This window comes from Cucumis sativus, chromosome 6, assembly GCF_000004075.3.
Source record: "Cucumis sativus cultivar 9930 chromosome 6, Cucumber_9930_V3, whole genome shotgun sequence".
NCBI lineage: Eukaryota > Viridiplantae > Streptophyta > Magnoliopsida > Cucurbitales > Cucurbitaceae > Cucumis > Cucumis sativus.
The window spans coordinates 25657238-25681164 of record NC_026660.2 but is presented as its reverse complement, the minus strand read 5'-3'; the positions used below and the strand labels follow the sequence as shown (position 1 = coordinate 25681164).

At 32.4% G+C, this 23927-nt stretch overlaps 4 protein-coding genes across 4 annotated transcripts; 3 read left to right on the top strand and 1 right to left on the bottom strand.

Moving 5' to 3' along the window:
• Positions 1 to 10160: 10160 nt before the first annotated feature.
• Positions 10161 to 11793, top strand: LOC101216411 (putative oxidoreductase C1F5.03c). The gene is made up of 2 exons (XM_004141952.3): positions 10161 to 11078; positions 11171 to 11793. Exons 1-2 carry the CDS (start codon positions 10178 to 10180, stop codon positions 11548 to 11550), a joined length of 1281 nt encoding a protein of 426 aa, XP_004142000.1. The 5' UTR covers positions 10161 to 10177; the 3' UTR covers positions 11551 to 11793.
• Positions 11794 to 12099: 306 nt separating this feature from the next.
• On the top strand, positions 12100 to 14309 carry LOC101212314 (microtubule-associated protein RP/EB family member 1C). The gene is made up of 6 exons (XM_004141850.3): positions 12100 to 12460; positions 12585 to 12740; positions 12893 to 12999; positions 13242 to 13464; positions 13550 to 13663; positions 13764 to 14309. Exons 1-6 carry the CDS (start codon positions 12353 to 12355, stop codon positions 14043 to 14045), a joined length of 990 nt encoding a protein of 329 aa, XP_004141898.1. The 5' UTR covers positions 12100 to 12352; the 3' UTR covers positions 14046 to 14309.
• Positions 14310 to 15255: 946 nt separating this feature from the next.
• Positions 15256 to 17819, top strand: LOC101212793 (ADP-ribosylation factor 1). Its single transcript, XM_004141852.3, has 6 exons — positions 15256 to 15525; positions 16321 to 16391; positions 16712 to 16831; positions 16926 to 17044; positions 17316 to 17397; positions 17477 to 17819. The coding sequence occupies exons 1-6, from the start codon at positions 15378 to 15380 to the stop codon at positions 17480 to 17482; spliced, it is 546 nt and encodes a 181-aa protein (XP_004141900.1). The 5' UTR covers positions 15256 to 15377; the 3' UTR covers positions 17483 to 17819.
• An 898-nt stretch (positions 17820 to 18717) lies between these two features.
• On the bottom strand, positions 18718 to 20839 carry LOC101216655 (cyclin-D3-3). Its single transcript, XM_011659576.2, has 4 exons — positions 20102 to 20839; positions 19756 to 19957; positions 19519 to 19649; positions 18718 to 19410 (listed from the first exon to the last, which is right to left on the bottom strand). Exons 1-4 carry the CDS (start codon positions 20609 to 20611, stop codon positions 19225 to 19227), a joined length of 1029 nt encoding a protein of 342 aa, XP_011657878.1. The 5' UTR covers positions 20612 to 20839; the 3' UTR covers positions 18718 to 19224.
• Between the last annotated feature and the right edge of the window lie 3088 nt (positions 20840 to 23927).

The following is a 23927-nucleotide window of genomic DNA, read 5'->3' as shown; positions in this document are numbered from 1 at the left end:
TTGATATGGTTTAACTTGTACTTCCATATTAGTATTAGTGTGACTTCAATTGTATTATATTATAATATTATTAATGAATGAATGAAGTAAATAAGCAGCATTTAAGAGTAAATGAATTGGTATTTAAATACAAATTAAAAGAAAGAAGAAAAAGATAGGAAAAGGATGTGGGCTAAAAAAAGAAAGGCAAAAAAGAGATGCGGAGAATCCAAGTAATTAGTTTTGTAAGGGTAACAAGGGGGCACCACAGCTGGAAAACCTCCTAACTACTGAACCCCCACTTTCCCTTTCTCATTTTCTATTTATAAAAAAAGATAATAAAATATTTTGATATTTAATGCCTTTGACACGTGCTTCTTAACAACTCTCTCACGTGTTCTGCTCAACCGTACAGAGTACCCACGTGCGGCTTTGCGCCCTCTTAGGCGGGCACAGCAACCACGCGAGGACAATAAAGTAATTCCAACTACCAGGGTTATGTTTGCCATTTTCATTTGCTTCCCCTCCCCCACGCCCACGAGGACAATAAAGTAATTCTAACTACCAGGGATATGTTTCGCATTTCTCACCCCCCCTTTGTTTTTTATTTTCTTAATATTCTAATCAAATATAATAAATATTAAATACTCCAATTATCTCCTCGGATCTTAAACAGCCATCAACCACCACCACACATCTGCTTTCTTTTATTCTTTCTATTTACTCCATTTGGATTTCTCTAAACATTCCATTTTACTTTTTATTTTTTCTATACAAATTCAACATTGTATTCTTTCTTTCTTGTTTAACAATTTTTTATATTATATTTAGTACAAATTTCTTAAGTTGGTGCGTTCTTTGAATTTGTTGGCTCTCGAATTTAACATTTCATGTACACGTGTGTTTTAATTTGAATTTCAAATAATTGAAGTCACCTCTAAAATAGAAAAAAGTCATACAACGATTAAAATGAAGATATTTATATTACGAAGATATAAGGATCAAGTATGTTTTTTTAATCTCGTCTTGGATTAAAATGAAGGGACTCACGTGCACCCCTTTAAAGTGGAAAATCAATATCCACTGCCAAGCCAAACAGCACACAAGGGAACAATTCTATTTTGGAGGGGTTGAATTCTGTTAAAACTCTTGGTTTTGAGTTTATATTAAGTTGACTTGAAATCAAATTTTGAAAAGTGGTACAAAATTGGAGTAATTCTATTAAAATTAGTTGTTATTTTTATACTACGACAATTATTGCAGTCTATGTATAAAGAATAATTGTTTCATAACAATGGTATTCAAAATTTTACCTCAACTACTCATTGACGTCTTTATAATATTTTACAGTTTTTAATTTGAACTTTATTGTATAGTATACAACAATCGATGGGAAATCAGTTACTTAGTGTATTTAATTATTATATGGCATCTCTCTCAACCCAACCTTTTATCATATTTATCATTTGGTTTGAGTTAGCAACATTCCCCTTCATTTTATCCATATGGACATAGATTCAAGAGATAGCTTATTTACAATTAGTTTTACAAAACCAAAAATACTTTGAATTATTATGAATAGTAAAAACAAAACAAAGAAAAAAATAAAGTTAGAATTTGATAAAATTTTCCTTTTTTAAAAAGCGTCACTTATTTTATCATAAAATTCAAAAGAAGCCAATTTCAATTAACGAAAAATTATTAATAAATTTTTATAAGTGACTGAATGATTATTCTTCCATTCATCGCTAATAATTTGGGCATACTTGTTTAGACTTTGAATCTCATCAAAAAGGTTAATTATTAAAATTGATGTATCAACTATTATTAATTAAACAACAGATACAAGATGATTGATGTTTAATTGAGATAATTTTAAGTCTGGAAACAAGAAAGAGAAAGGATTTGATTGAGGAAAATTGAAAGTTGAAATTGTTGAAATGTTAGTTAAAAAGTTATAGTAGTGAGGATAGCAAAATTGATGGACACAAGTTAAAACTTGTGTATTGGTTAAAGGATTTGAGTTGAGATGGAGATGCATAATTTAGATTTATTTTTAATTAAAAATTTGTTAAAGTTAGAGTTATAATATTGGTGTTGTGTATGGGATTGATAATAAAATTAGGTTGGATTTGAAGGAACAATAATTAGTTCATAAACTTATGAATGGGCGAACTCCAAATGTAGAGAGATGTGTGTTTATGAAGATTTGATATTTTTATAATAGGTATAAGATTTGGAATATTTGGTCGGTAAGAGATGGCACGTGGGAAGGGAAGTGTGGAGGAGGCTTCGTCGCACATGTACGGAGGTCGGTATTGGCAAGCGAAACCGTTTTGACTTTTTTTTTTCTATTATTTGTTTATTTAAGGGGGTGGTGGGTCCATTATATTTGCACAAATTCGAAAAAGATGACGTAGAAAGATATGTGGGGAGTGGGGACCACCCCATTGTAGCACGTTTATTTTATTTCGTTTTTCTTCTTCCATTAATTTATTATCAAAATATTAACTTTCCGACCAAATTTTACTACCTCTCTCTCTCTGTGGACGTTTCAAACATCATCTTCTTCTACGCTGCCTTTCTCTCCTTTTTCTCTTTCCCCCACGTTTTCCATTTTATACTTCTTCCATCATTCATACTCTTTCTATTGTTTTTTTAATTCTACATCAAACCATCCACTTTTTAAAACAATGCTACTCATTTGCGTTCACTTCTAATCAACCTACTACACTTGCCTTCATTCTTCAGAAATAGATAGAGGGACAAACAGATTGAGAAAACTGAGAAAATTAGGCTCACCAACTTAAGGTGCCTTCCTCAACCTCCAAGGTTTAGCCCAATGTCACCTTAGGTCCATCACTCAAATTACCTACTTGTTTCAACTATTGACAGATTACTCTTTTCTATTCATGGAGGCCCACTTTCCAAGGGTCACACAATGTTATACTCACCTTTATCAATTCCAACACTACCTAATCAGGGATTAGAAAACCTTAGGACCCACCATGTATAAATATGGGTCAGTAGCATCACTCTAGGTAAGTTCTTTTGTTAGTTTACAATCACCCTTTATTAAATATTGACTTAAGCTTTGGAGGTTATGTGACAAAACCCCACATTCATGTTTAAAATGTTAAATAATTAATCGTGTAATTTTAAAATATAGGGACTTGTATTTGATATAAATCTCTAATTTCATGAATCAATAGTCTAACCTATAGACTTATACTTGCTATAATTTATGTTGACTCGGTCTTGTTCTATATAAGTCTAACTTATACTACTATGAGAAACAAATAGTAGAACCTACCTATAACTTTTTCATATCCAATACAAAATTAATAGTTCTCAAATATTTTAATCTTTACTTTAAAAAAAACTATATAAAACTTACCATTCGAAATTAATTTTCTATGATTTAAACTTTTTCTTTATTTGTATATTCATTCATGTTTTGTATGCTATGATATCATTTCAAAAAATAGAAAACTCTATGCACAAAATCAATTGACAACAGAAGAACAATAACCAATATATATGAGGTGCGTTCCTAATTTATAATATAATGCAAATAATTTCTTATATGTTTAGATTTTATAAGTTGGATAAACAAGCAAAATCCTATAGAGTTATGAGATGGATTTGATTTATATATACTATAATTTTGGTAAAGCATGGGCGTTCAACTTTGCATTACAGCTTCTCATAGTTTTTGTAAGACTTTTGTTTATTTAGATGTTAGAAGTTGGATTGTAATGGGTAGTTTTGTAAAAGTCATGAGAATATTTAGCTGATGATATCTTGATAAGGATATGGATGTGTAAAACTTTTGTGAGAATATTTGGTCAAAGATCTTAATGTTTGTTTGGATACATCCTCTCATGTTGAAAATATTGAATTTCTACAATTTATTTTGAGTTATACGAGAATGAAAAAACTTGAATTTATATATTTTATTTATTTATCTATATGGAGTTAATAATTTGTAAAAGCTAAACATGGAAAAACAAAAGATAAGATTCGATGATGGATACCTAATTTTGGAAGCTAGGAAAGATGAAGTTAGATATCATAACGGACACATATATTTTAATTTACAATTTTTCTTGAAAAATAATGACAAAATTTATATTTATAAATTTATCAGAAAAAAGAAAAAAAGCCAAGAAAACACTAAATTAAATGATATAACGGATATAAAATTAATTTAAGGTAACTATGATCATAGAAATGGCTCTTTTTGTTCTTTTCTACTCTGCTTATAAGTTCTACTACCGATGTTATTAGTACTAATTAAAAAGTTTAATACAGTTTATTTATCCTATTCATTTGTTGTTGAAGATGGTGAAAAAATTTACATGGTTAGACTCTGATGGCGAACTTGTTGAAATAGTTTTTCTTAATTTTATCTCGTTAAGATCAACTTCAAAATTTAAATAAAATTTAACGCCTTTTCATTACACATGAAACTGATATGATAATTTAAATATTGATTGAGAATAATTATATTTTTTAATATACTTTTGAGAAAGATTGCATAATCAATTAGATGTTTAATACATTAATGCTATTGAAAATTTACCTATGTATCCATTGCATTAAGAGTGACTATTTGGACCACGATACTTACTTGCTAACTAAGCACCAACTTTTTTTTTTTATTGTTTTTAAGATAAGACTTTTTTCTCTTGTTGAAAAAACTGACACATTAAAAAACTTAGTAGTAAATGTACCAATGATCTTGTTGTCCATTCAACAAGAAATCAATTGTTTTCTTTAGACTTTTCTTTGAAATACATAAAAATTGAAAGATATAATTTCCACCCTTTACTATGTAATTAACTCAATGTGGCAATTGTGAATAATTATAATTTATCTCTTAAGTTAGAATAAATAATAAGATTATAAGTGCAAATAGTATTTATCTCCCCGTAAACTATAGCACACCAACTTTTACATATCTTTTTTATCCAACTATTTTTAAGTGTTGAAAACTTAAAAGTGCTTGAAACAAAATTTTATCCAACAATTAATCCATCCTCTAGAAAAAATCTAAGATTTAACTAAATCTATTATAATATTTTTTAAAATCAGATTCAACCAACTCTTTTAATTTTATATACATAGAAAAACAGAACACAGTGAAAATGTTATTATATTAATAATGGGTCAATTATCTAAATTTTCCGTAAAATGAAAAATTGAAATCAATTTACTCCTAGTTAATACATGTATATATATGAATACATAGTTGATTAAGCTATATTTTAATTAAAAAAGAATTATTGTGTAAATAATAAAAAATTATAAAATATGGTGTTTTAGATTGATGTGAAGGAATCTATTTTAAAGGCTAAACAAAAAAATATTTTTAAGAATGAGAAAAAAAGAAAAAAGAAAAAAGAAAAAGGAAAAAGAGAAGAGAAGAGTTATATAATTAAGGAAAATATAGTGAAAGAGATAAGAATGGGAAAGCCACGTCATGTGATTCGCTAGCTGTAACGCATTTACTTTATGGTGATTAAGGCATATGTGATTGGGTGAGAGGCTATGAGTAGGACGAGCCATAATGGACCTATTTATTAGTGTTCATTCACACTATTTTATATGTTTTGCACAAATCTCCAAGTACTTGTTTTTCTAACCCTTTTCCCCTATCATATATATGTATATATATAAGCAATTATTTTTCAAACTTTTCACAAACATTATCTAATTCATGTATTTCTTTTTTAAAAAAATGTTATATTAAATTTAATTCACTTTTTTTTAATAAACAAATAGATATAATTATAATGGAATGTTACCCTTAATGATTTTAATTTGAATTATAATAATACATGTTTGTAGTATATTATTTTAGTTCCAAAATAGAATAGTAAACATTGTAGTACATAATAAAAAGTGAGAAATATCAAATAATAAAAATTATAGCAAATGAACCTTTTTAAATAGTGTTTTTTATTCTTAAATTTGTTATTATACTTTTGAGTCTTGCATAATCATCACAACAAACCACTCTCATATGGTTATAATTACACCAACCCATGGATTTAACCTAGACAATTAGATTTTTTTTAAAAATGAAAGATGATTAGAAATTTTGGATTATATAGTTAATTTAGTTGCAAATCAATTACTATTATTAAAAGAAATATATTTAAGTTAAAAAAAACATAAAATCATGATTAAATTAGGGTTTGAAAGGTTTGGTTGATATGTTGAATAAACAACAAGATAAAAAATTGAAATTAATTAACAACATTAACAAAATCCATAATTAACGATCATTAACTAAGTGGGTAGTTAAAGAATATTACATTTCTTCTATGTTATGAGAAAGTACCTGAAATTTTGTTTAAAGAAGATAATGACATCTCCATTATTGATTATTCACACAAAATCTTTTATTGTATGATATAAATGGAATAATAATAATAATAATAATAAAAAGCTTTAGAATGCAAAATAGAAGAAGAATATTCAATTTAGACAATCTCCACTAATGCAACTTCCTTAGGGTTCATTAATTGATTGCTATAAGAACCTAATCAATAAGTCTCCCACTAGCAAACCCAACTAGGTTAAATTCAACTAAACATATCCACACACATATATATATTATGCATGCAATTTGGAAATCTCCTCTCTTTTATTATTATAAACTTTGGAGTTGTAAGGCATTATTTTGTCACATATATACATATAATATTTTCCCTTAACTTGCTTTTAACATCATTTTTTCTTTAATATTCCATGCATCACTTTAAATCTTAATTTTTTTTAAAGAGTTTGTGGTGGGTCAGTAAATTAAGTAACATCTTCTACTCTTTTTTATTTTAATATATAAAAACTTTGTTTTACATATATAAAAAATGAATATCAATAGTGATTAATAAGTAGGGTAGCTAATTGGAGATCACGCTTAATAATTTAAATTTAGGTAAAAGTTTGATGAAAACACAACTTTTATAAAGAGAAGTCTAAGCTTATGATTGATTAGGATATGTGTATGAAGTAGGATAGGTTCTTATTTCCCAATTGTATCGTTTTTCCTTTTGCCTCATTCACCTCCAAACTTCCAAACCTTTTCTTTCACATCATCACTCATTCAAGGTTGTATTAGTTGTGAGAAATAATTAATTAGAATTTGATAAAATATTAAAAGTGCAATTGCTCTATACGTCAAAATAAAGATTTGAGAAGTGTTGAGCTTCGCGTACTATAAAATAAATATATGTATTTAGTTTCTAATCATCTTATTTTAAATCGGTTTAAGTTTGAATATACTTATTTAGTCATGTGATTAGTATAATGCTTTGAGATGGTGTCCTTGTATATATTTCTTTTCTACACCTTTTTCTAATGTCTCCTCGAATCATACTATTTTATAAAGATGAATGTTCATGAAAAAAATGGGAACGACTAACAAAAAATGATTTTTCATTCATTGTTCATAACCTCCGTTTAATTCTTTATATCTTGCAAAAAGTTCTTCACTAAATATCACAAGAAAAGTGGCAGAGATTCTATGGAAGAAAAAAAAACGAAGAAATTGTGAGGATCAAATTGTTTGCCATTGATTATTTTTTTCATCTAGTTTTCTGTTGTTATCTCTTACAATTAAACAAGTTGTTATTTTTTTTCATGAAATTGTTATTGGTTGGTTAATTTTCAATGAACAATGACTAATAGAAAGATTTCCTTCTAAACTTCGATACAAAAATGATACATAGCATATCATTATAGTCCAGATGTTCAACAATGTAGAGAATACCATTATAAATAATCAAAGTAAGTTTATATAAAACCAATTTTTAGGAAGTTCTCAATGACCACCGTTAAATTAATCTGTACATTATTCATGATTATGATATTCAACCCGCTTTATGCTTGTGTGAGCTAGTGTATCAGTCATATTTAAAATTGATAATGAAAACAAAAGTCACTATCTCAACCAAAGTCCTATATATATCGACTAAATAAGGAAAAGATTGATAGTATAGAAGTGAAGATTCTTCGCAACAATATGATACTTTTTGGATGAAACCAAAACGTAAAGCTTGAAAAGCATCTTAATTAATGTATTTGGTCTCTAACACACCCAATTATTTCTGCACCAAAATACAAGTAAAGCAACCAATTATATGAAAATAAATTAGAAAAGAGAGAGAGAGAAGGAAGCCAAGTAGGTCTTGGGCCTAGAAAACAAAGCTTTCATTCTCATGAATTAAAAATACTTCATGCACATTGAGAAAGTGGAAACTGAAATTGTCAAAAATGAGTAGTGGTTGGTCCCTAATATAATCTGCCCCTCTTTCTTTTCTTTTCTCTTCTCTTCTTATGCCCACTCATTGGGTGGTAGCAAGTCACAATCTCTAATTTGCATTAATTTTTTAGAGCAACCATATTGAAGTCCCAAAAATATAATTTATGATAGTTTGAATTGCAACCAAACAAAAACTTTCAAACATTTATAATATATAAGTGTGGATAACTATTTCTATTAATAATACGGAGTCTTTTAACCAAAATTAAAAACAAAATTATAAGAACCATGTCCAAAATGTAACAATATCGATCGATTATATACGACAAATACGATAGAAACAAATGTATTGGTTAGATTAGAATGATTGTGTGAAATGTGAATAGAAGCAAACAAAAGGGGTCTCTGCCCTTTCCAACTCTCAATCCTTTGTCTTCTTCCTCTCCTCTGAGTACTCTTCTGAATGAATGTGTATGCCTTTACTGAGTTTCTTCACTTTTTGTTAGCCTTTGTTTCCCCTTTTGTTTTCAATTATTGATTCTCGATCCCTTTTCCAACTTCTATATATATATATATTGTATTAACTCTTCTTCTCCTTTTAATATATATATGTCATATATATTATTTAAGTTGGATTTTAGGGAATGAGAGGATTTTCTATCATTCCTCTTTTTTAAAAAAAATAAAAAGAAAAATTAGGATGGAAAACTTTCACGGTTAATACAATAACATGGAGGATGAAGACTTGAACCATTGATTTTGTACATGTCAAGTTAAACAATGGTTTTGATTCTAGTGTTTGTTTTTTATCAACATGTTATGTGTGTAATACATAGATATAGTATAATGATTGTACAACTCAAGGATAATTCGTAATCAAATAATGAATTATGTGACAACTAGCCACTAAAGGTATTGAAAGATTAAGACTTTTATGGGAAGCGTAAAACAAATTATATAAATGAGAGAAAAAAATTGTTATTAAAAAAATTTGATCGAAACATGCATTGCTTTGATTTGAACCATATCGTCAAATGTATGATGACCTACTTGACAAATATACTCACATCAATCTACGGTGTCATACTCCACATGCACGTTGTGATGCCTGAGTTAGTAATGGATTGTAAAACTAGAGTTAAATAACTGTATCATTAACATGCTTAGTAAATAGGTCATTTGTTTTATTTATTTTATGTATTTATAAAAAGAAAATTCTACCAAAGGTGTGAGAGTCACCGTGTAATATGACAATTGAAAAAAAAGGAGATAGGATTTATAAAGTATGATCTAATGGTAGTCCTAAAAACTATAGATTATTTGGAGTATTAAATTAAACAAAAAAAAAAAACTCAATCATTCCCGATAGTCTTTCAATATATTATTTTTATAATTGACATGCTAATTTAGAATAATGGTTATGGAATTAAAATTTCAAAGTACAAAACAACAATGGAAAACAAAATTTCATAACAATTACTTAAAAAAGAAGATTTGGATGAAAATAGAGGAAATAAGTGACATGATTGTGTGGAGGGAAAGCATCTCAGTCACCACTAATCCCCCCCTATTTGAATAGGAACAATTCTTATGCTAATAATTCAATGTGGATTTTAACTCTAAAAGGTGTTTCTTCAATACAGAATACAGTGAATTTTTAGTGCTTTGGGTATTTGAAGATTCAATTCATAATTTACTTTATATATTTTTTAAATTTTTATTGCTATTCTAAAAAAAATGAAAAAGAAAAAGAAGAAGAAAAAGGTATTAGGATGTTGGCCACAAAACTTTCAGTTCGGGTTCTTTTGGGCCTTAAAAAAGAAGGGTTTCTGTGATTCGATTTGGGCCGAAATTTGGCCCAAGTTCATGAACCTACCCTCACACGTCGGCCCAAGAAAAGAATTTGGTAGGGAATTATTGGCAGAAATGGCAGGGACACTGCCGGTTTCGTCGTTCTCTCCCATCCTTCGTTACATCCCAAACTCTAGAGCTTCCACCCTCACATTGATTCGATCCTCCTCATCTCCGGTAACATCGCCGGTGTCCATGGATACTCCCCAGGAAACTAGAAAAGTCGTGGTTTGCGGTGGTGGAGTGATCGGAGTCTGCACCGCTTACTTCTTAGCTAAGAACGGGGCGGCAGTTACTCTCGTCGAGAAATCTGCCATCGCATGCGCCGCCTCGGGCAAGGCCGGCGGCTTCCTTGCCTATGATTGGTGCGATGGTGGACCTATATCCGCCCTCGCTCGCGCCAGCTTTAATCTCCACCGCTCGCTCTCACAGGAGCTAGATGGCCCTAAATCGTACGGATATAGAGCCCTAGACACTCTCAGCCTTACGATTTCGGAATCGCAGAAACCTCCCACTCCCTCTACCTCCTCCAAATCCACCGGCGATTCCGTCGTGCCTTCCTGGGTCGACGGTCCAGTTCAGAATACGAGAACGATCGGAAACACCGAAACAACGGCACAAGTTCACCCACAGCACTTCACTCGGACCCTTCTATCCAATGCAATGGAAAAGTACGGCGTGGAGGTTGTGATCGGGAAATTGGAGAAGCTAACGTTGGAGGGTGGCAGATTTCAATCGGCGATGCTGGAGGACGGCCAAGTAATTAGCGCCGATGCGGTTGTTCTTGCGTTGGGACCATGGTCGGGGAAGTTTGAGGCGCTATCATCACTGTTCAGAGTGTATGGCCTGAAAGCACACAGTATAGTTTTGGAACCTAAAGAGCCGGAAGCCATAACTCCACATGCTCTGTTTCTAGGTTACTATCCGGCTCAGGGTGGAAGGCCAATAGACCCAGAGATGTATCCTCGTCCTACAGGTGAGCTTGTTTTCTACTTTCGAATTTTAATTACAGTTTTTTTTTGTGGGATTCTGATTTTGATTGTAAATGGGATTGATGTTGGTGGGCAGGGGAGGTGTATTTGTGCGGGATGTCAGCGGTGGAAGAAGTGCCGGAGGATCCAGAGGAGATAACGCCCAATCCAGAATCGATAAGCGTTCTAAAGAGAGTGGCGAAGACTGTATCAAGTCGATTGGGGGAAGGAGAGGCGGAATTGAAAGCGGAGCAGGCTTGCTTCTTGCCGTGTACGGATGATGACTTGCCGGTGATCGGGAAGCTCCCGGGGGTGAGTGAGTGTTATGTGGCGACAGGACACAGTTGTTGGGGAATTTTGAATGGGCCTGCAACTGGTGCAGCCATGGCTGAGCTTATTTTGGATGGAGAATCCGCAATTGTTGATCTTAATCGGTTTAGCCCCGCCAGGTTCGTCGGACGAGGAAGAAACCGTTGATAAATTTAAAAGGGGAAGGGGTTTAGTTTCTGTGAAGTTGGTGGCGGGTGGATAAATCTTTGTGAAGCTTTTACACTTTTCCTTCTTAGTCTCGTAAAATGAACATTTTTATAGTGTGTGAATCACTTATTTTTCATTATGAGATTTACTTTCATACAAAAATAGTGTTGTTTTGCAATGTAAATTCAAAATTACTTATCATTAAGAAAACTCAAAACTACTTTGAAGTGGTGATTCTTTTGGTCTTTTACTTCTTTTTTAATATGTCTAAAATTCAAGTCAATGGATAGTAGAAAAATTTAACCAAAATTTCTAGTCTACCCATCAGATTAGAAGGCCAACGTATACATGGAGCAAGATTTATGAGAAACAAATAATAATGATAATTAGATAATGTTTTTTTTCTTCTTGAAAATATAACAATAATTAAAAAAGAACATGAATTGCTCAAAAGTGTATATAAAAGAAATAATTTCCATTGCATAAATGTGCAGAGTGTAAAAAGATAATAGATGTTATTGGGCTGAGCCGAACTGATGTTTTTCTAGTGGAATTGAAGGGCCCAATAGGCAGCCCATGTAGAAGTGGGGTGGCCGTTCCGGACGATGTGACGTTTAAGTTTTGAATGATTGGAAATCCCGCTCCTCCTCCTTTTTTTTTAAATTCCTCTCCCCAGGGAGCCGTTGGTAACCCGACCCCCAATTCGATCCTCTTCGCGCTCCAACTCCAGAGAGAGAATTTGTTCCAGAGCCGGTGAAAAATTCTGACGAATTTCATTGGGTGAGATTCAGAGCCCTAAGAAATGGCAACAAACATTGGGATGATGGATTCTGCTTATTTCGTTGGGAGATCGGAGATCCTCGCCTGGATCAACTCCACTCTTCACCTTAATCTTTCCAAAGTCGAGGAGGTTTCTCCCAGCACCCCTAATATCGATCCTTTTTTCTTTCATTCTTACTTGTTCCAAGATTTTTGAAATTTTCTTTGTTTAACCCTTATTACGATTACTCTTTTCATGGATTCTTGAATTGTAGGCATGCTCGGGTGCGGTTCATTGCCAATTGATGGATGCGGCTCACCCTGGGATGGTTCCAATGCACAAGGTCAACTTTGACGCGAAGAGCGAATACGAAATGATCCAGAATTATAAGGTTCTCCAAGATGTCTTCAACAAATTAAAAATCACCAAGGTATCTTTTTTTAATAGTCCGCTCCTTTAAACTTCATAGGTTAATCTTTTTTCTTTAAGAAATGTTGCTGATTGGAGTTTTCTATTGCGTTCTGTGTATTTTTTTGTGCACTTGATCTATATTTAGTTACTGGTTTCTTCGAAATGTTGTAGCATATCGAGGTGAGTAAGCTTGTGAAAGGAAGGCCTCTCGATAATCTGGAGTTCATGCAGTGGATGAAACGTTATTGTGATTCTGCTAATGGAGGTGTTTTTCAAAGGTAATCTTGTCTACTTTTAACTCAGTTACCATTATTGGTTTGTTATAAACATACTGCTTTTTACTCTCAATAATGTCTAAATCACCCTATTGGATCTAACCTGCAAATATTTTATGATTTGAACAATATAATTTCACAATGATCAACATCAATGTTTGGAAATTGATGATCGTAAAGAAGTTATTGGATTGTCAAAGTACACTACAATATGTTGACAGTTCAATTTTTGGTTTTCTTGTTAGTTATAATGCTTTGGAAAGGAGAGAAGCATCCAAGGGAGGAAAGGACGCTAGCAAAAAGAGCACCACATCACATTCTTCTGCAAAAGGTTCAACGGGTGCTACATCTAGGGCTCAGGTCTCTCAGAATGCTCGGAGAAATGAGGCATCAGTGAACTCTGGAAATCAGGCAGCGAATGCTTCAAAACCTTCATCAAATGGAGGATTGACTGCATATGATGAACAGGTATTTTCTGAAACTGAGTGAATTTCTTAGATTGTGATGAATAGTGGAGAGGATATATATATAGACTTACTAATGTCAAATGCAGATCACAACATTGAAACTGTCAATCGACAGCCTTGAGAAAGAGAGGGATTTCTACTTTGCAAAGCTAAGGGATATTGAGATACTCTGCCAGAGTCCAGAGATTGACAATTTGCCTGTACTTTTTCCAGAAATTCTCTTATTTTCTAACCATTTTATTTGGTCCTCTAGAATTTCAAGCCCATTGAGTTGAGCATTTCCATTTCGTTTTGTGTCAGGTTGTAGGAGCTATAAGGAAGATACTATATGCTATAGATGATGATGCATCAGTTGTGGCAGAAGCTCAAGCTATGGTGTCTGGTCAACGTAACGAACCAATCAATCTTTTGAGTCCAATCGCTGAAGTTTCTGATGAGAAACTAGGTTTAGAAACCCAGAAGAGAAAGAGTATTATCAATTTCGATGTAGATGTTGCTGGCATAACAAGTTTGTCTCCAAGGCAGAGGACATCTGATGCTTCTGATGTTCATTGCAGTGGGTCACCGCTTATGACCTACTAACAAACCAAACCATTCTTTTTTTATATCCGTCCGAATAATTCCTCAAGTAGGATGGTTGTCAAGTTTACCCGAGTTGGCTGGCCACTGTATCTAGAGTAGTTCTGATATAATTCTAAGATCTGTTTGTTCAGAATGTTTCATGTAACTCTTTTTTACGTAGAATTGCCGAAGGACCCCTAAAATGAAACAAAATCCCTTTTGGGGCAGAAACGTGTTTTGCTCCGAAATTTCTATGTTATGATGTGGTATTGTGGTTTGTGATCTTGTTGCACTCCTACCCCATTCTGTCGTCATCATGCTTTACTTCTTTCCGTCTTCTTCAGCTATAACCGTCGAAATTGAGGCAAAGATTCGTGTCAAATCAATTGAAATCAATAATACAAGATGTGGTTGGGGCTCTGGTTGGGTTACTAGAACCCGTTGTTATTATAGCTCTGGAGGACTTGGGGTGCAGACTAAAATAATATGAATATGAGTAAACAAAAGTAAAAGAAAGGATAAATGTGAAATAGCAGGTGCTGATAAGGAAGAATTTGAACCATGATAAGGAAGAATTTGAAATAGTATTATTAACAATTTGTAGGTTGTAATAGTTGAAAACAGAAATTATTAGAATTGGAGCTCTAAATCATTTCAGGAAGTATGTGTATTGAGAGTTCAAAGTCACGATAGTTAGCTTTCGATTAAAAAACAACGTCGATAAAGACATTTTAAGGATTGTAACTTTTCATGAGCTTTCCATTAGTCACTCAACAACGAAATTTTGCTTATTTCTTTTTTAAGGATCAACAAATCAAATGATATATTTGTTTTAATTTATGTCTGGTGTTCTCTTAGAGTGAGTTACTCGACTAACCTTAAGGCTGATTAGATGAAACCAACCTCTCGATTTATCACCTTTCACCATTAAATATGGTTAAAAGATAAAACTGCCCAAAGCTGTTTAGCTTGATGGGCTATTGTTGGTTTTCTTTAGTTCAATCGCACGATACTATTATAAGAAGAGAATGTGAGTAGCTTAGAAAAACAGCAATTTGATTATACTTTGTACGTTTGAGATCCACCATTACAACTTGGCAATTAAAGAATCTTTCACAAGCAAATGCCTTTTGCTACTGCAAACCCACAAATAATAATCAGGCAAAATTATTTTCCCTTTATTCCCAAAGTCTTATCAGAATCGAATTCCCTCCCCTTTTTATTTATCATCTTGTGTAATGTTCCATAAACGCCATAGCCAACTTTCATTTGGGTTCTCTCTTCTCCCTCTTTCACTACAAGAATTCATATCGATCGGTTAACTTGTGGTTTGAAATATTTTGATCGGCAGCCATGGGAGTGGCGATATCTCGACTTGTGAGGATGCTGTTTGCAAAGAAAGAAATGAGGATTTTAATGGTGGGTCTTGATGCTGCTGGAAAAACTACCATTTTGTATAAGTTGAAGCTTGGAGAGATTGTCACCACTATACCCACCATAGGTATCTGTCCTATTCTCTAAAACCCTTCTATTGTTGGTGTCTACGTATTTCTCTACTGTTTTGCTTTTGTTTTTCCAATGTTTCAGGAGAGATCCTCTGTTTATTTGTATTGATTAGGTCTTCTTGTAGTATTTATTTGATAACATTTTGGTACTATAAATTTCTGCCTTTTCTTCTGTCTTGCTAATTTTGAAAGATGTTGATCAGCTTCTTTTAAATGGTTGACCTCTTCTTTACTTTTACCTTATTTAAACAACATTGTTAGGAAATGCTTCTAGGGTATGTTTGAATTAACTGTTGAAGGGTTTAGATTTGAAAAAAAAAAATCATTTTTAAAAAATTTGAAATATTTGATAATTTTTCAAAATGCATTTTAAAAATGATGAAATTGAAAAGTAATTTATTTTAAAGAAAACACTCCAAACTTGGTTTTGAAAATAGGTTTTTTTAAAAAAAGATTATGTACATAAACATTTAAAAAATGATCTAATCAAATGTGTAAGTGTTTAAATTTTAAATTTGTTTTAAAGAAAGTGTTTAAAAGAGAATGTCTTCTTGAAAAACATTTTTTCCCATAGATAATTCAAACACACCATTTTCTTTAGTACCGATTAGTAGTTACGTGAATTTAAGCTTTTGACTTCAAGAGAGATATTACTTGTCAAATTGTCAATTGAGTTATGCTTCAGTTTACATAGTTTGATTTCTTTATTTATTGTTAATCAGGTTGTCAAATTGCCAATTGAGTTATGCTTCATTTGACATAGTTTGATTTCTTTATTTATTGTTAATCAGGTTTTAACGTGGAAACGGTAGAGTACAAGAATGTTAGCTTTACAGTGTGGGATGTTGGAGGCCAAGACAAGGTATTTTCTTAGTTTGATCATTTGAGAAAAATTGAGGTACAGTCTGGACATATTTGAACAAATCGACCCAATAAAGAGGTTTTGATTTGTGAGCAAACTTGGGTGCACTGAGCTGCAAGTTTCACCCATTTTATTGCAGCCCCTTTAATAACATGGAAAAGAAAACGATCAAAACATTTACAAAAGAAAATAATAAAGAAAAAGTTTGTCACAAAATAATTTGAGATTGAACTATTAGGTGGGTGGTATAAAGATGCATAGTTCGAGATATATTCAAGTAGCCTTCTTGATTCCATTGCTTTCTTGATGATGGCATACAGATTAGACCTCTGTGGAGGCATTATTTCCAGAACACGCAAGGTCTTATCTTTGTGGTGGACAGTAATGACAAAGAGAGGATATCAGAAGCTAGGGATGAGCTTCATAGGATGCTTAGTGAGGTGCTTAATTCTATATACTTCTTTGTTCCATGATCCCTCACATTTCTTCTCTTTGGCTTTTAAGCTTCATTGTTCTTTTTCTTCTCATTTCAAGCATGAACTGGTAGATGCAACTGTGCTAGTGTTTGCTAACAAGCAAGACCTTCCAAACGCTATGACTGTTGCTGAAATCACTGATAAACTTGGCCTTCACTCCCTCCGAAATCGTCGCTGGTATATATACATATCTCTCTCTAGAATCCCATAGCTAGTCTCCCATATTTATAATCTCTTGATGACCTTATTCCCTATGATGGGCACCTAGACAATATTTCAAACGAAAACTTAACTATAGCCCATGTTCAAAGAGTTTCTTCTTACTTTCTTATATGGTCTGCTTTCTAATGTCATAATTAACTTATTCAATAAACCACCTTAAAAACTTGGGTATACCTCATCTTTTTCCATTTTGAATTTTACTGCAACAAAGAGATGGGTGATGCAGGTATATTCAGGCTACTTGTGCCACTTCAGGCCAAGGACTGTATGAAGGTCTTGATTGGCTGTCTAGCAATATCTCAACCAAGGCAAGTTCCAGAGCTCATAATGCTTCCTATAAAGAATATGTCTGAAAACTAATGGGTTGTTTCTTACCTTTTCTTGCAGGCCTAATCTCACTTGTTTTGATTAACATCTCTGGGGAAAGTTCTTTACGCGAACCTAGAAGGAATACCTAAATATGTAACTTATTTCTGTGCACTCTGATATGCAGTGTTTGAACTCATGTTTTTGTGTAAAGTTTTGGTTTGAGATCCAAGAAAAATATGTGCAAAAGCAGTGGGGTTAGGCCCGTATACCATGTGAATAATAATAAAGAAAATTTTACAAATCTAGTTCGTATATCCCGTGGATCTTGTTGTAACGTTAGGATCCATTACGATTGATCTTGATCAGAGAGTTTTCTGTGAGGTTCATAGTCTCAGGGGGATTCCTTGTCCACCCTTTTGTACTCTTTCCGTTTTTTTTTTTTTAAGGAGTACTCTTACACTGTAAGGTGTGTTGTTGTTTCTCATCACCGAGGTTGGTGCCCCATGTATTCTTGGAGGAATATTGTCATTAATCTTATGAGCCATCATGGGAAACTCAATCAGTATAACTATGCCAAAAAGAATGGGGTCCAGAGCAAGCCAATTACTATAAAAAAAGTGAATAATTTAGACCCAAAATAGAAACATTGAAATATTGTAAGATCAGTTGTCATTTTGTCAAGTTGCTCAACTCAACAAAGAGAAAAAAATGAATTTGCCTTGTACTAAAAAAGGCCCCATAAAAATTCAAGGTTTTCTTCAATCATGGAACTTTGGTCATTTGCTAGCAGCAGCTAGGTACTCTTTAAAGGCATATGCAGATGACAAAACGAAAATGACCAAGGTCTTTGCTATTTGTTTAACAAAATTCCTGTTCCAATTTTCTATTGGTTTTGATTCCCATTTTACTATGCTATGAATACAAAACGTGCAAACCAACCTTTGGATTTACTGCTTTGAAGAATTCCAACTGTGCAGTCAAGTTTCAGCCGTCAGTTTTTACAGCATGATTTTGACTCCCTGAAGCTTCACTGTCATCCAACTGTTTGTTGGAGAACCAAACATCCTTTCTAGCCAGTCCTACAATAGTCAACAGTTGTTCCTTTTACACTTAGGCTGCAATTGAAAAAATATATGTGAGTTCAAATAGGTGAGGACAATAATTTTCGTTATGAACTTCCTTGTTTAATGTTTGTACTTAGTAGTAACACTTTAGAATATGTTCATATAGGCAAGAATTGGGATATAGCGTAATGTTTTAGTTAAATTTATACTGATTATATAACAATATAATTAACTTTAGAGTCTGAATTGTACTTCTAGTATGAAACTAAAATAAAATACAGAAGCATTTGGATTGAACAAAAGATTACAAGTAGCAAAAATCCAAATTTAGGAAGGAGAAGAGAGAACTGGATTTGAATTTACAATCACATCAAATTGAAGTCCTACATCTATCATCCCAGATAAAGTACAGGAAAAGACTGTTCATAACTCAACATAGAAAGCCAACCAAACTCTTCCATTCTCAACCCCACTCACTCCTTTCTCCCCCCCCGACCCCCCCACCAGCGAAAGAATTAATAAGCTTCTTCACATCATTGATCTCAGTCTCGTTAGTTTTCTTCCCAAGGGCTGTGGCCACAAACCACATTGGATATCGTATTACAAGAATCATGTGACGATACAGTGACTGTATGTGAAGAGAGTTCTGGAACAATTTCTTCAGCAGAAAGCTGATAGAAAGCGGGAACATCAACAGCAATTTGGCTAAACCAGCATAACTGTGTAGGCAGATGAATCGATCTCTCAACGAGGAGTTTCAGGCTAGGGTGAGATAGATGGTACCATTGGCCATGAATCGTTCGAGGAGTCGGATATGAAGTATCCATCCAATACATCGCATGGGCTGCCCAGTTCACACAATTGCTGGCTTTGGTCACTTAGATTTTGCAAACTGTCATGACTGCCCAGAGAATCAAGGATGAATTTGTAGCATTCATCTAGACGATTCTGTAAACATATAAAGAAGTTTCAGCTGGCAAGGATCAGGCAAAAGACTAAGATCTAAAAACAATATAAATTATCAGAGAATAGAAATGTTCAGACATTTATCAATACCTTATTAATTTTAAGTACACTGAGGAACTCATTCTGGTACTCCAAGAAATTATATGGCGCAATCTCACTGATGGTATACAATATTGTTGCAGAGGCCAAGATAGAAGGCAGGTAGCACAAGAATCTATGATCTGGCATCGAAAAAACTAATGATATTAAGAACCCAATTGTTTGATCATGGAACATTTACGTGCTAACATAAATAAGCACAGAAATAAGAAATCTTAAGCCATTTACCAGCTATGATAGAAAGGAGATGGTTCTGAAACCTCCCAAGAAGTTCCCAAAGCATGTCATTCTTCAAAGGTAACCTCCTGATAATGTGATGAAAGAAGGAAATGGGGGTTACTGGATGCATCTTCCATTGAAGGGCAGACAACACCAGTAGCTCCATTCTTTGGATGGTCTTGGCTTCAAATACAAACTTGGATTCCACCACCTAAAACATAATACAAGTACAACGATGCCGAGTTTTAACATGGGTCTAAACTTAAAAGAGCAAAGGAGGAAGAAAGTAATTTTAGTGCAGCATTTTATCAAATACTTGGAAGGTGGTATTTATCGGTGAAGAATTCAAACATACTTGAAGGTCAAGAAGAAGGGGAACTTGGGTCTCCTCCACTTTGGCAGCCAGCGAGAGGCAAGCAACAGCTGCAAGCTGACTCATCCATGGTTTATCCCTCTGAAACCTCACATTGGAAACGAATCTATCGAAGTAGTTAACAGCAAGAAGGGAGGTTAAAACAGAGAAAGCGTAGTGGTGTTTGACTCTAAAAATCCAAGATAAAGCCTCATTCCGGGCTTCAATTAGATAGTCGTCAGAGGTCATAGAAGCATAAGAAACTTGGGTTTGCTCTTCTTTTGAAATCAGAGAGTGGAGTTGGTTATCCGCCCAAAGAGGGTCGTTTTCCAGAAAATTAAAAGCGAGAAAAGGCTGGTCTTTTCTGAGAGTTTCCCAGTACTGAGTATCGTCATCAGAAGCATTAACAGGCAAATCTTCATGGCAACAAAGTTCTTCGCAGAAAAGAGCATCAAGGAGAAAGGAGTGGGTGGTTTGAATGTCGTGAACTTGAGGTTCATCGTGGAGAGCCATGGAGTGGGTGGGGTTAGAAAAAGAGGAAAGGGGGTGGGTTCATTTGAAATGTGGAATGTGGAGAAGAAGAAAGGAGAAAAGGGGAGTGGTCAAAGGCACATCCATAGGAGGAGGAAGAAGAGGAATAGGAAGAGGAGAGAGTGTCCGTTACAGGGAAAAAGGATTGAGAGATGAAAGAGGAATAGGGACAGTTCCCAGAATGAAGCTAAGAAACAAAGAGGTTCTATGCCGAGAAGGTTGCACGCCTGTCGTCTTTTCACTTTTTTTTTTTTTTTTTTTTTTAGAAAAAAATTTATTTATTTTCTTTGTGGGATTTTGGCTTTCTTTCCTCGATAACTTTTTTTAATATTTATAATTTATAAAATAAGAGAAATCCATATTAAAAAACGAAAGAAAAGGAAAAAAACAAAGAAAATACTTTTTGGAGTTTGGCGCGGATAATGAAACGTAACGGTAGACTGCACAGTACTCGAGTGAACCCAAGGGATGCCTCCAATTTTCTTTATTTCCCTTTTTCACTCTTTTTTTCTTTTTCTTTTTCACATTTTTTCATTCATATATATATTACATTAATATATATACTTTCTTCCTTTAATTTTTTGTTATAGCTTAAACGTTTGTTTCCTATATTTCAAAAAAATAAAATACAAATGCATTGCCTTCCTACCCTAATGAATTTCTTAGTTAAATTATCAACTATACTCTTAAACTGTGGTTTTTTTAAAAAGTATTTGAAGTGTGAAAGTTTCTTATAAAAATATACAAGTTTTCAAATTTATTGGAGAGACCTTGTACATTTAGTTAACTTCAAAACTTATAAAATATAAAATAAAACATGGAATTTAGTTAAATGGTGAAAATTAAAAAGGAGTGAAACTTAGACTTTTGGTTTCTTTTTTTTCATTCAACAACTAACCAATAGCACAATCACTTTCAACAAAACCATAACTCTTATCCCCACTAAAGAGACAAAGAGGGAATGGGGGATAAAACAACCTCTCCCCTTGTCATGCACTAAAGAAGCTCTAGCTTGTTTTTGAAAGAGAAAGAGAATCTGTAGTGGGTGACAATTTGAATTTAGGAATTTACAAGTTCATTCCAAGGTTTTTCAATTTTACAAATACGAGAAAAAAAAAACAAGTCTAGTTTAAGTGGTACGCTTGATACACATGTTTCAAAATATTGAAGGTTTTTAAGTTAATGACAATTAAGCGAAACATGTTTGAAATTCACTCATTAACAACAAACAAATAATAAACTCATATTTCCATTTGAACTAGCTTTTAAGAAGCAATCAAAGTTTGAACTAGCTTTTAAGAAGCAATCAAAGATTTCCTATTTCAAAATTTTGTAACTGAAAAGAAGCAAATCACTACAAGTGAAATAACTCTATTTTTATCTCGTATTAGGTAATGATTGTTTTATCTCAATTTCTTTATAAAAAACATTGTTTCAAAAAAAGATGTCTGTAAAATACGTAACATTCAAATAAAAGAAACACGTAACATTCAACTTTTTTCTCTCTAGTTTGTATCCAACTTCCAATTTTAATAAATTTAGAATTTATAGTAGGTATGTTGAGAAAGAAAGAATAGTACCTTGGATGCAGGTCATTTATTTATTTATTTTAAACAAATGATATACTCGATCTCAGTAATTATTTGAATTATTTGTTTAAAAAGTTATGTCTTGAAATGGGATGTCTAAGACTACAATATTTCTCTAATAAATTTGATTTTTTTTTATATTTATACTTAAACAAAAAAATCAAACTCAATATTTTGAAAGAAAATTCATAAATTGTGAGTTCATTTTAACTGCATATAAAAAATTCGTTTTAATTTTAATGTTTGAAATTTGTTTTCAAATAACTCCAATAGACTTTTAACATTAAATTCATACAAAAAGAAAATGAGTGTACACGTATAGATACAAAAATTAAATGAAGTAAAGTCTATATTTTTTGTCGTGGCCATTCTCCAAGGTCAACACAATAATAAATTGTAAAAGATTTTTTCTTTTAGTAAACAAACTATACAAAAAAAAATCTTTTAATAGATAATTATTGTGATAGATGAAGCTTTAGAGAAAAAAAAAAAACATGTCAATGAATCTAAACTCATCATCCCCTTAAAAATCATTTTTAGAAGATGAGCTTTCTCTATCCAACCACACACCTTAAATCAATGAGTTAAAATTACATCTTACGTTATTTCAATTAAAGAGAATATGCATTTAATTTTGATTTTTTTTAAGTACCATAAAAATCAACCATCGGTTTCTACATGGAAAAGAAAAAGAAAAACATCACGAGAAGTAAATTAAAACGGGAAAATTTTGTGGAATAGGAAGATTAATTGATTTTGTTATTGTTTTGTTGTTAGTCTGTGAGAAAATTAAATTTAGTAACCACGACTGAAAGGAGGAAAACAATATTTGGAATGTCAAATGCAGAAATTTGTGGAGGAAAAAATAAAAAAGATGATATTTGATAATATATATCATTCATTTTGTAAGATGAAATTTTGTGAATGGAATGAAATAATTTGATAATTCATTTTGGTGTAGCAACTTCTAAAAAAAGAATAACCGTGGGAAGGGGAAAACATATTTTACTTAAATGTGACTAACACCATACACACCAAAACTATATTGCACTCTCTCCTTAAATGTTTGTCTTTTTTATTGTTTTACATGTCATCGTCATCTTTCTTTCAGCTGTCCCCTTCTTTTTTCGTCCTTACTTTCATCCATTTTTAAATTCAACGCTAAATTTTTTTTTTTTAGCCATAAAAAATTACGACTCTTTTACGCTTTTAACATTATTTTGGGGGAAATTTTAGCATATGTATTTATAAGAAAATAACGTTCTTCTCCATTCATTCCGTACTTAACCATAGTAGCCTACCATACATCAACAAATAAATAATTTTTTTAAATACTCAAACAAAAGTTCTTTCATCCAACCACGAATCTAATTATATATTAATTAAATTTGTCTTCATCTACTAATTTAACATTTTAAAACGATTGATGATTTAATATAGTATCAGAGCAAGTGGTTTACAAATAGCTTGTGTTGTTCAATATTTGTACGCCATTGTTAACATATGATATATAATTAAAGTTGTTATTAATATATATATGTATTTAAATACTTGTGTTAGTGTATTTTGTATGCACCTAATCACAACTTCACAAGTTGTCATTTTACCAAAAAAAAAAAAAAATCTCTAAATATATATATTTATATTCAAGCATTTAAATGGAGTGTCCATATATTTCATCTTTATTTTTTAGGAACATGAAAATCGTA

Excerpts from the sequence above, each read along its gene's own strand:
- LOC101212314 (XM_004141850.3), top strand. The coding sequence starts at position 12,353 with ATGGCAACAAACATTGGGATGATGGATTCTGCTTATTTCGTTGGGAGA. Across the intron at positions 12,461-12,584 it reads ATCTTTCCAAAGTCGAGGAG|GCATGCTCGGGTGCGGTTCA; the intron begins GTTTCTCCCAGC and ends CTTGAATTGTAG. Across the intron at positions 13,000-13,241 it reads AATGGAGGTGTTTTTCAAAG|TTATAATGCTTTGGAAAGGA; the intron begins GTAATCTTGTCT and ends TTTTCTTGTTAG.
- LOC101216411 (XM_004141952.3), top strand. The coding sequence starts at position 10,178 with ATGGCAGGGACACTGCCGGTTTCGTCGTTCTCTCCCATCCTTCGTTAC. Across the intron at positions 11,079-11,170 it reads GATGTATCCTCGTCCTACAG|GGGAGGTGTATTTGTGCGGG; the intron begins GTGAGCTTGTTT and ends GTTGGTGGGCAG.
- LOC101212793 (XM_004141852.3), top strand. The coding sequence starts at position 15,378 with ATGGGAGTGGCGATATCTCGACTTGTGAGGATGCTGTTTGCAAAGAAA. Across the intron at positions 15,526-16,320 it reads CACCACTATACCCACCATAG|GTTTTAACGTGGAAACGGTA; the intron begins GTATCTGTCCTA and ends ATTGTTAATCAG. Across the intron at positions 16,832-16,925 it reads TTCATAGGATGCTTAGTGAG|CATGAACTGGTAGATGCAAC; the intron begins GTGCTTAATTCT and ends TCTCATTTCAAG.
- LOC101216655 (XM_011659576.2), bottom strand. The coding sequence starts at position 20,611 with ATGGCTCTCCACGATGAACCTCAAGTTCACGACATTCAAACCACCCAC. Across the intron at positions 19,650-19,755 it reads TCTCCTTTCTATCATAGCTG|ATCATAGATTCTTGTGCTAC; the intron begins GTAAATGGCTTA and ends TTTCGATGCCAG. Across the intron at positions 19,411-19,518 it reads GTGTACTTAAAATTAATAAG|AATCGTCTAGATGAATGCTA; the intron begins GTATTGATAAAT and ends ATATGTTTACAG.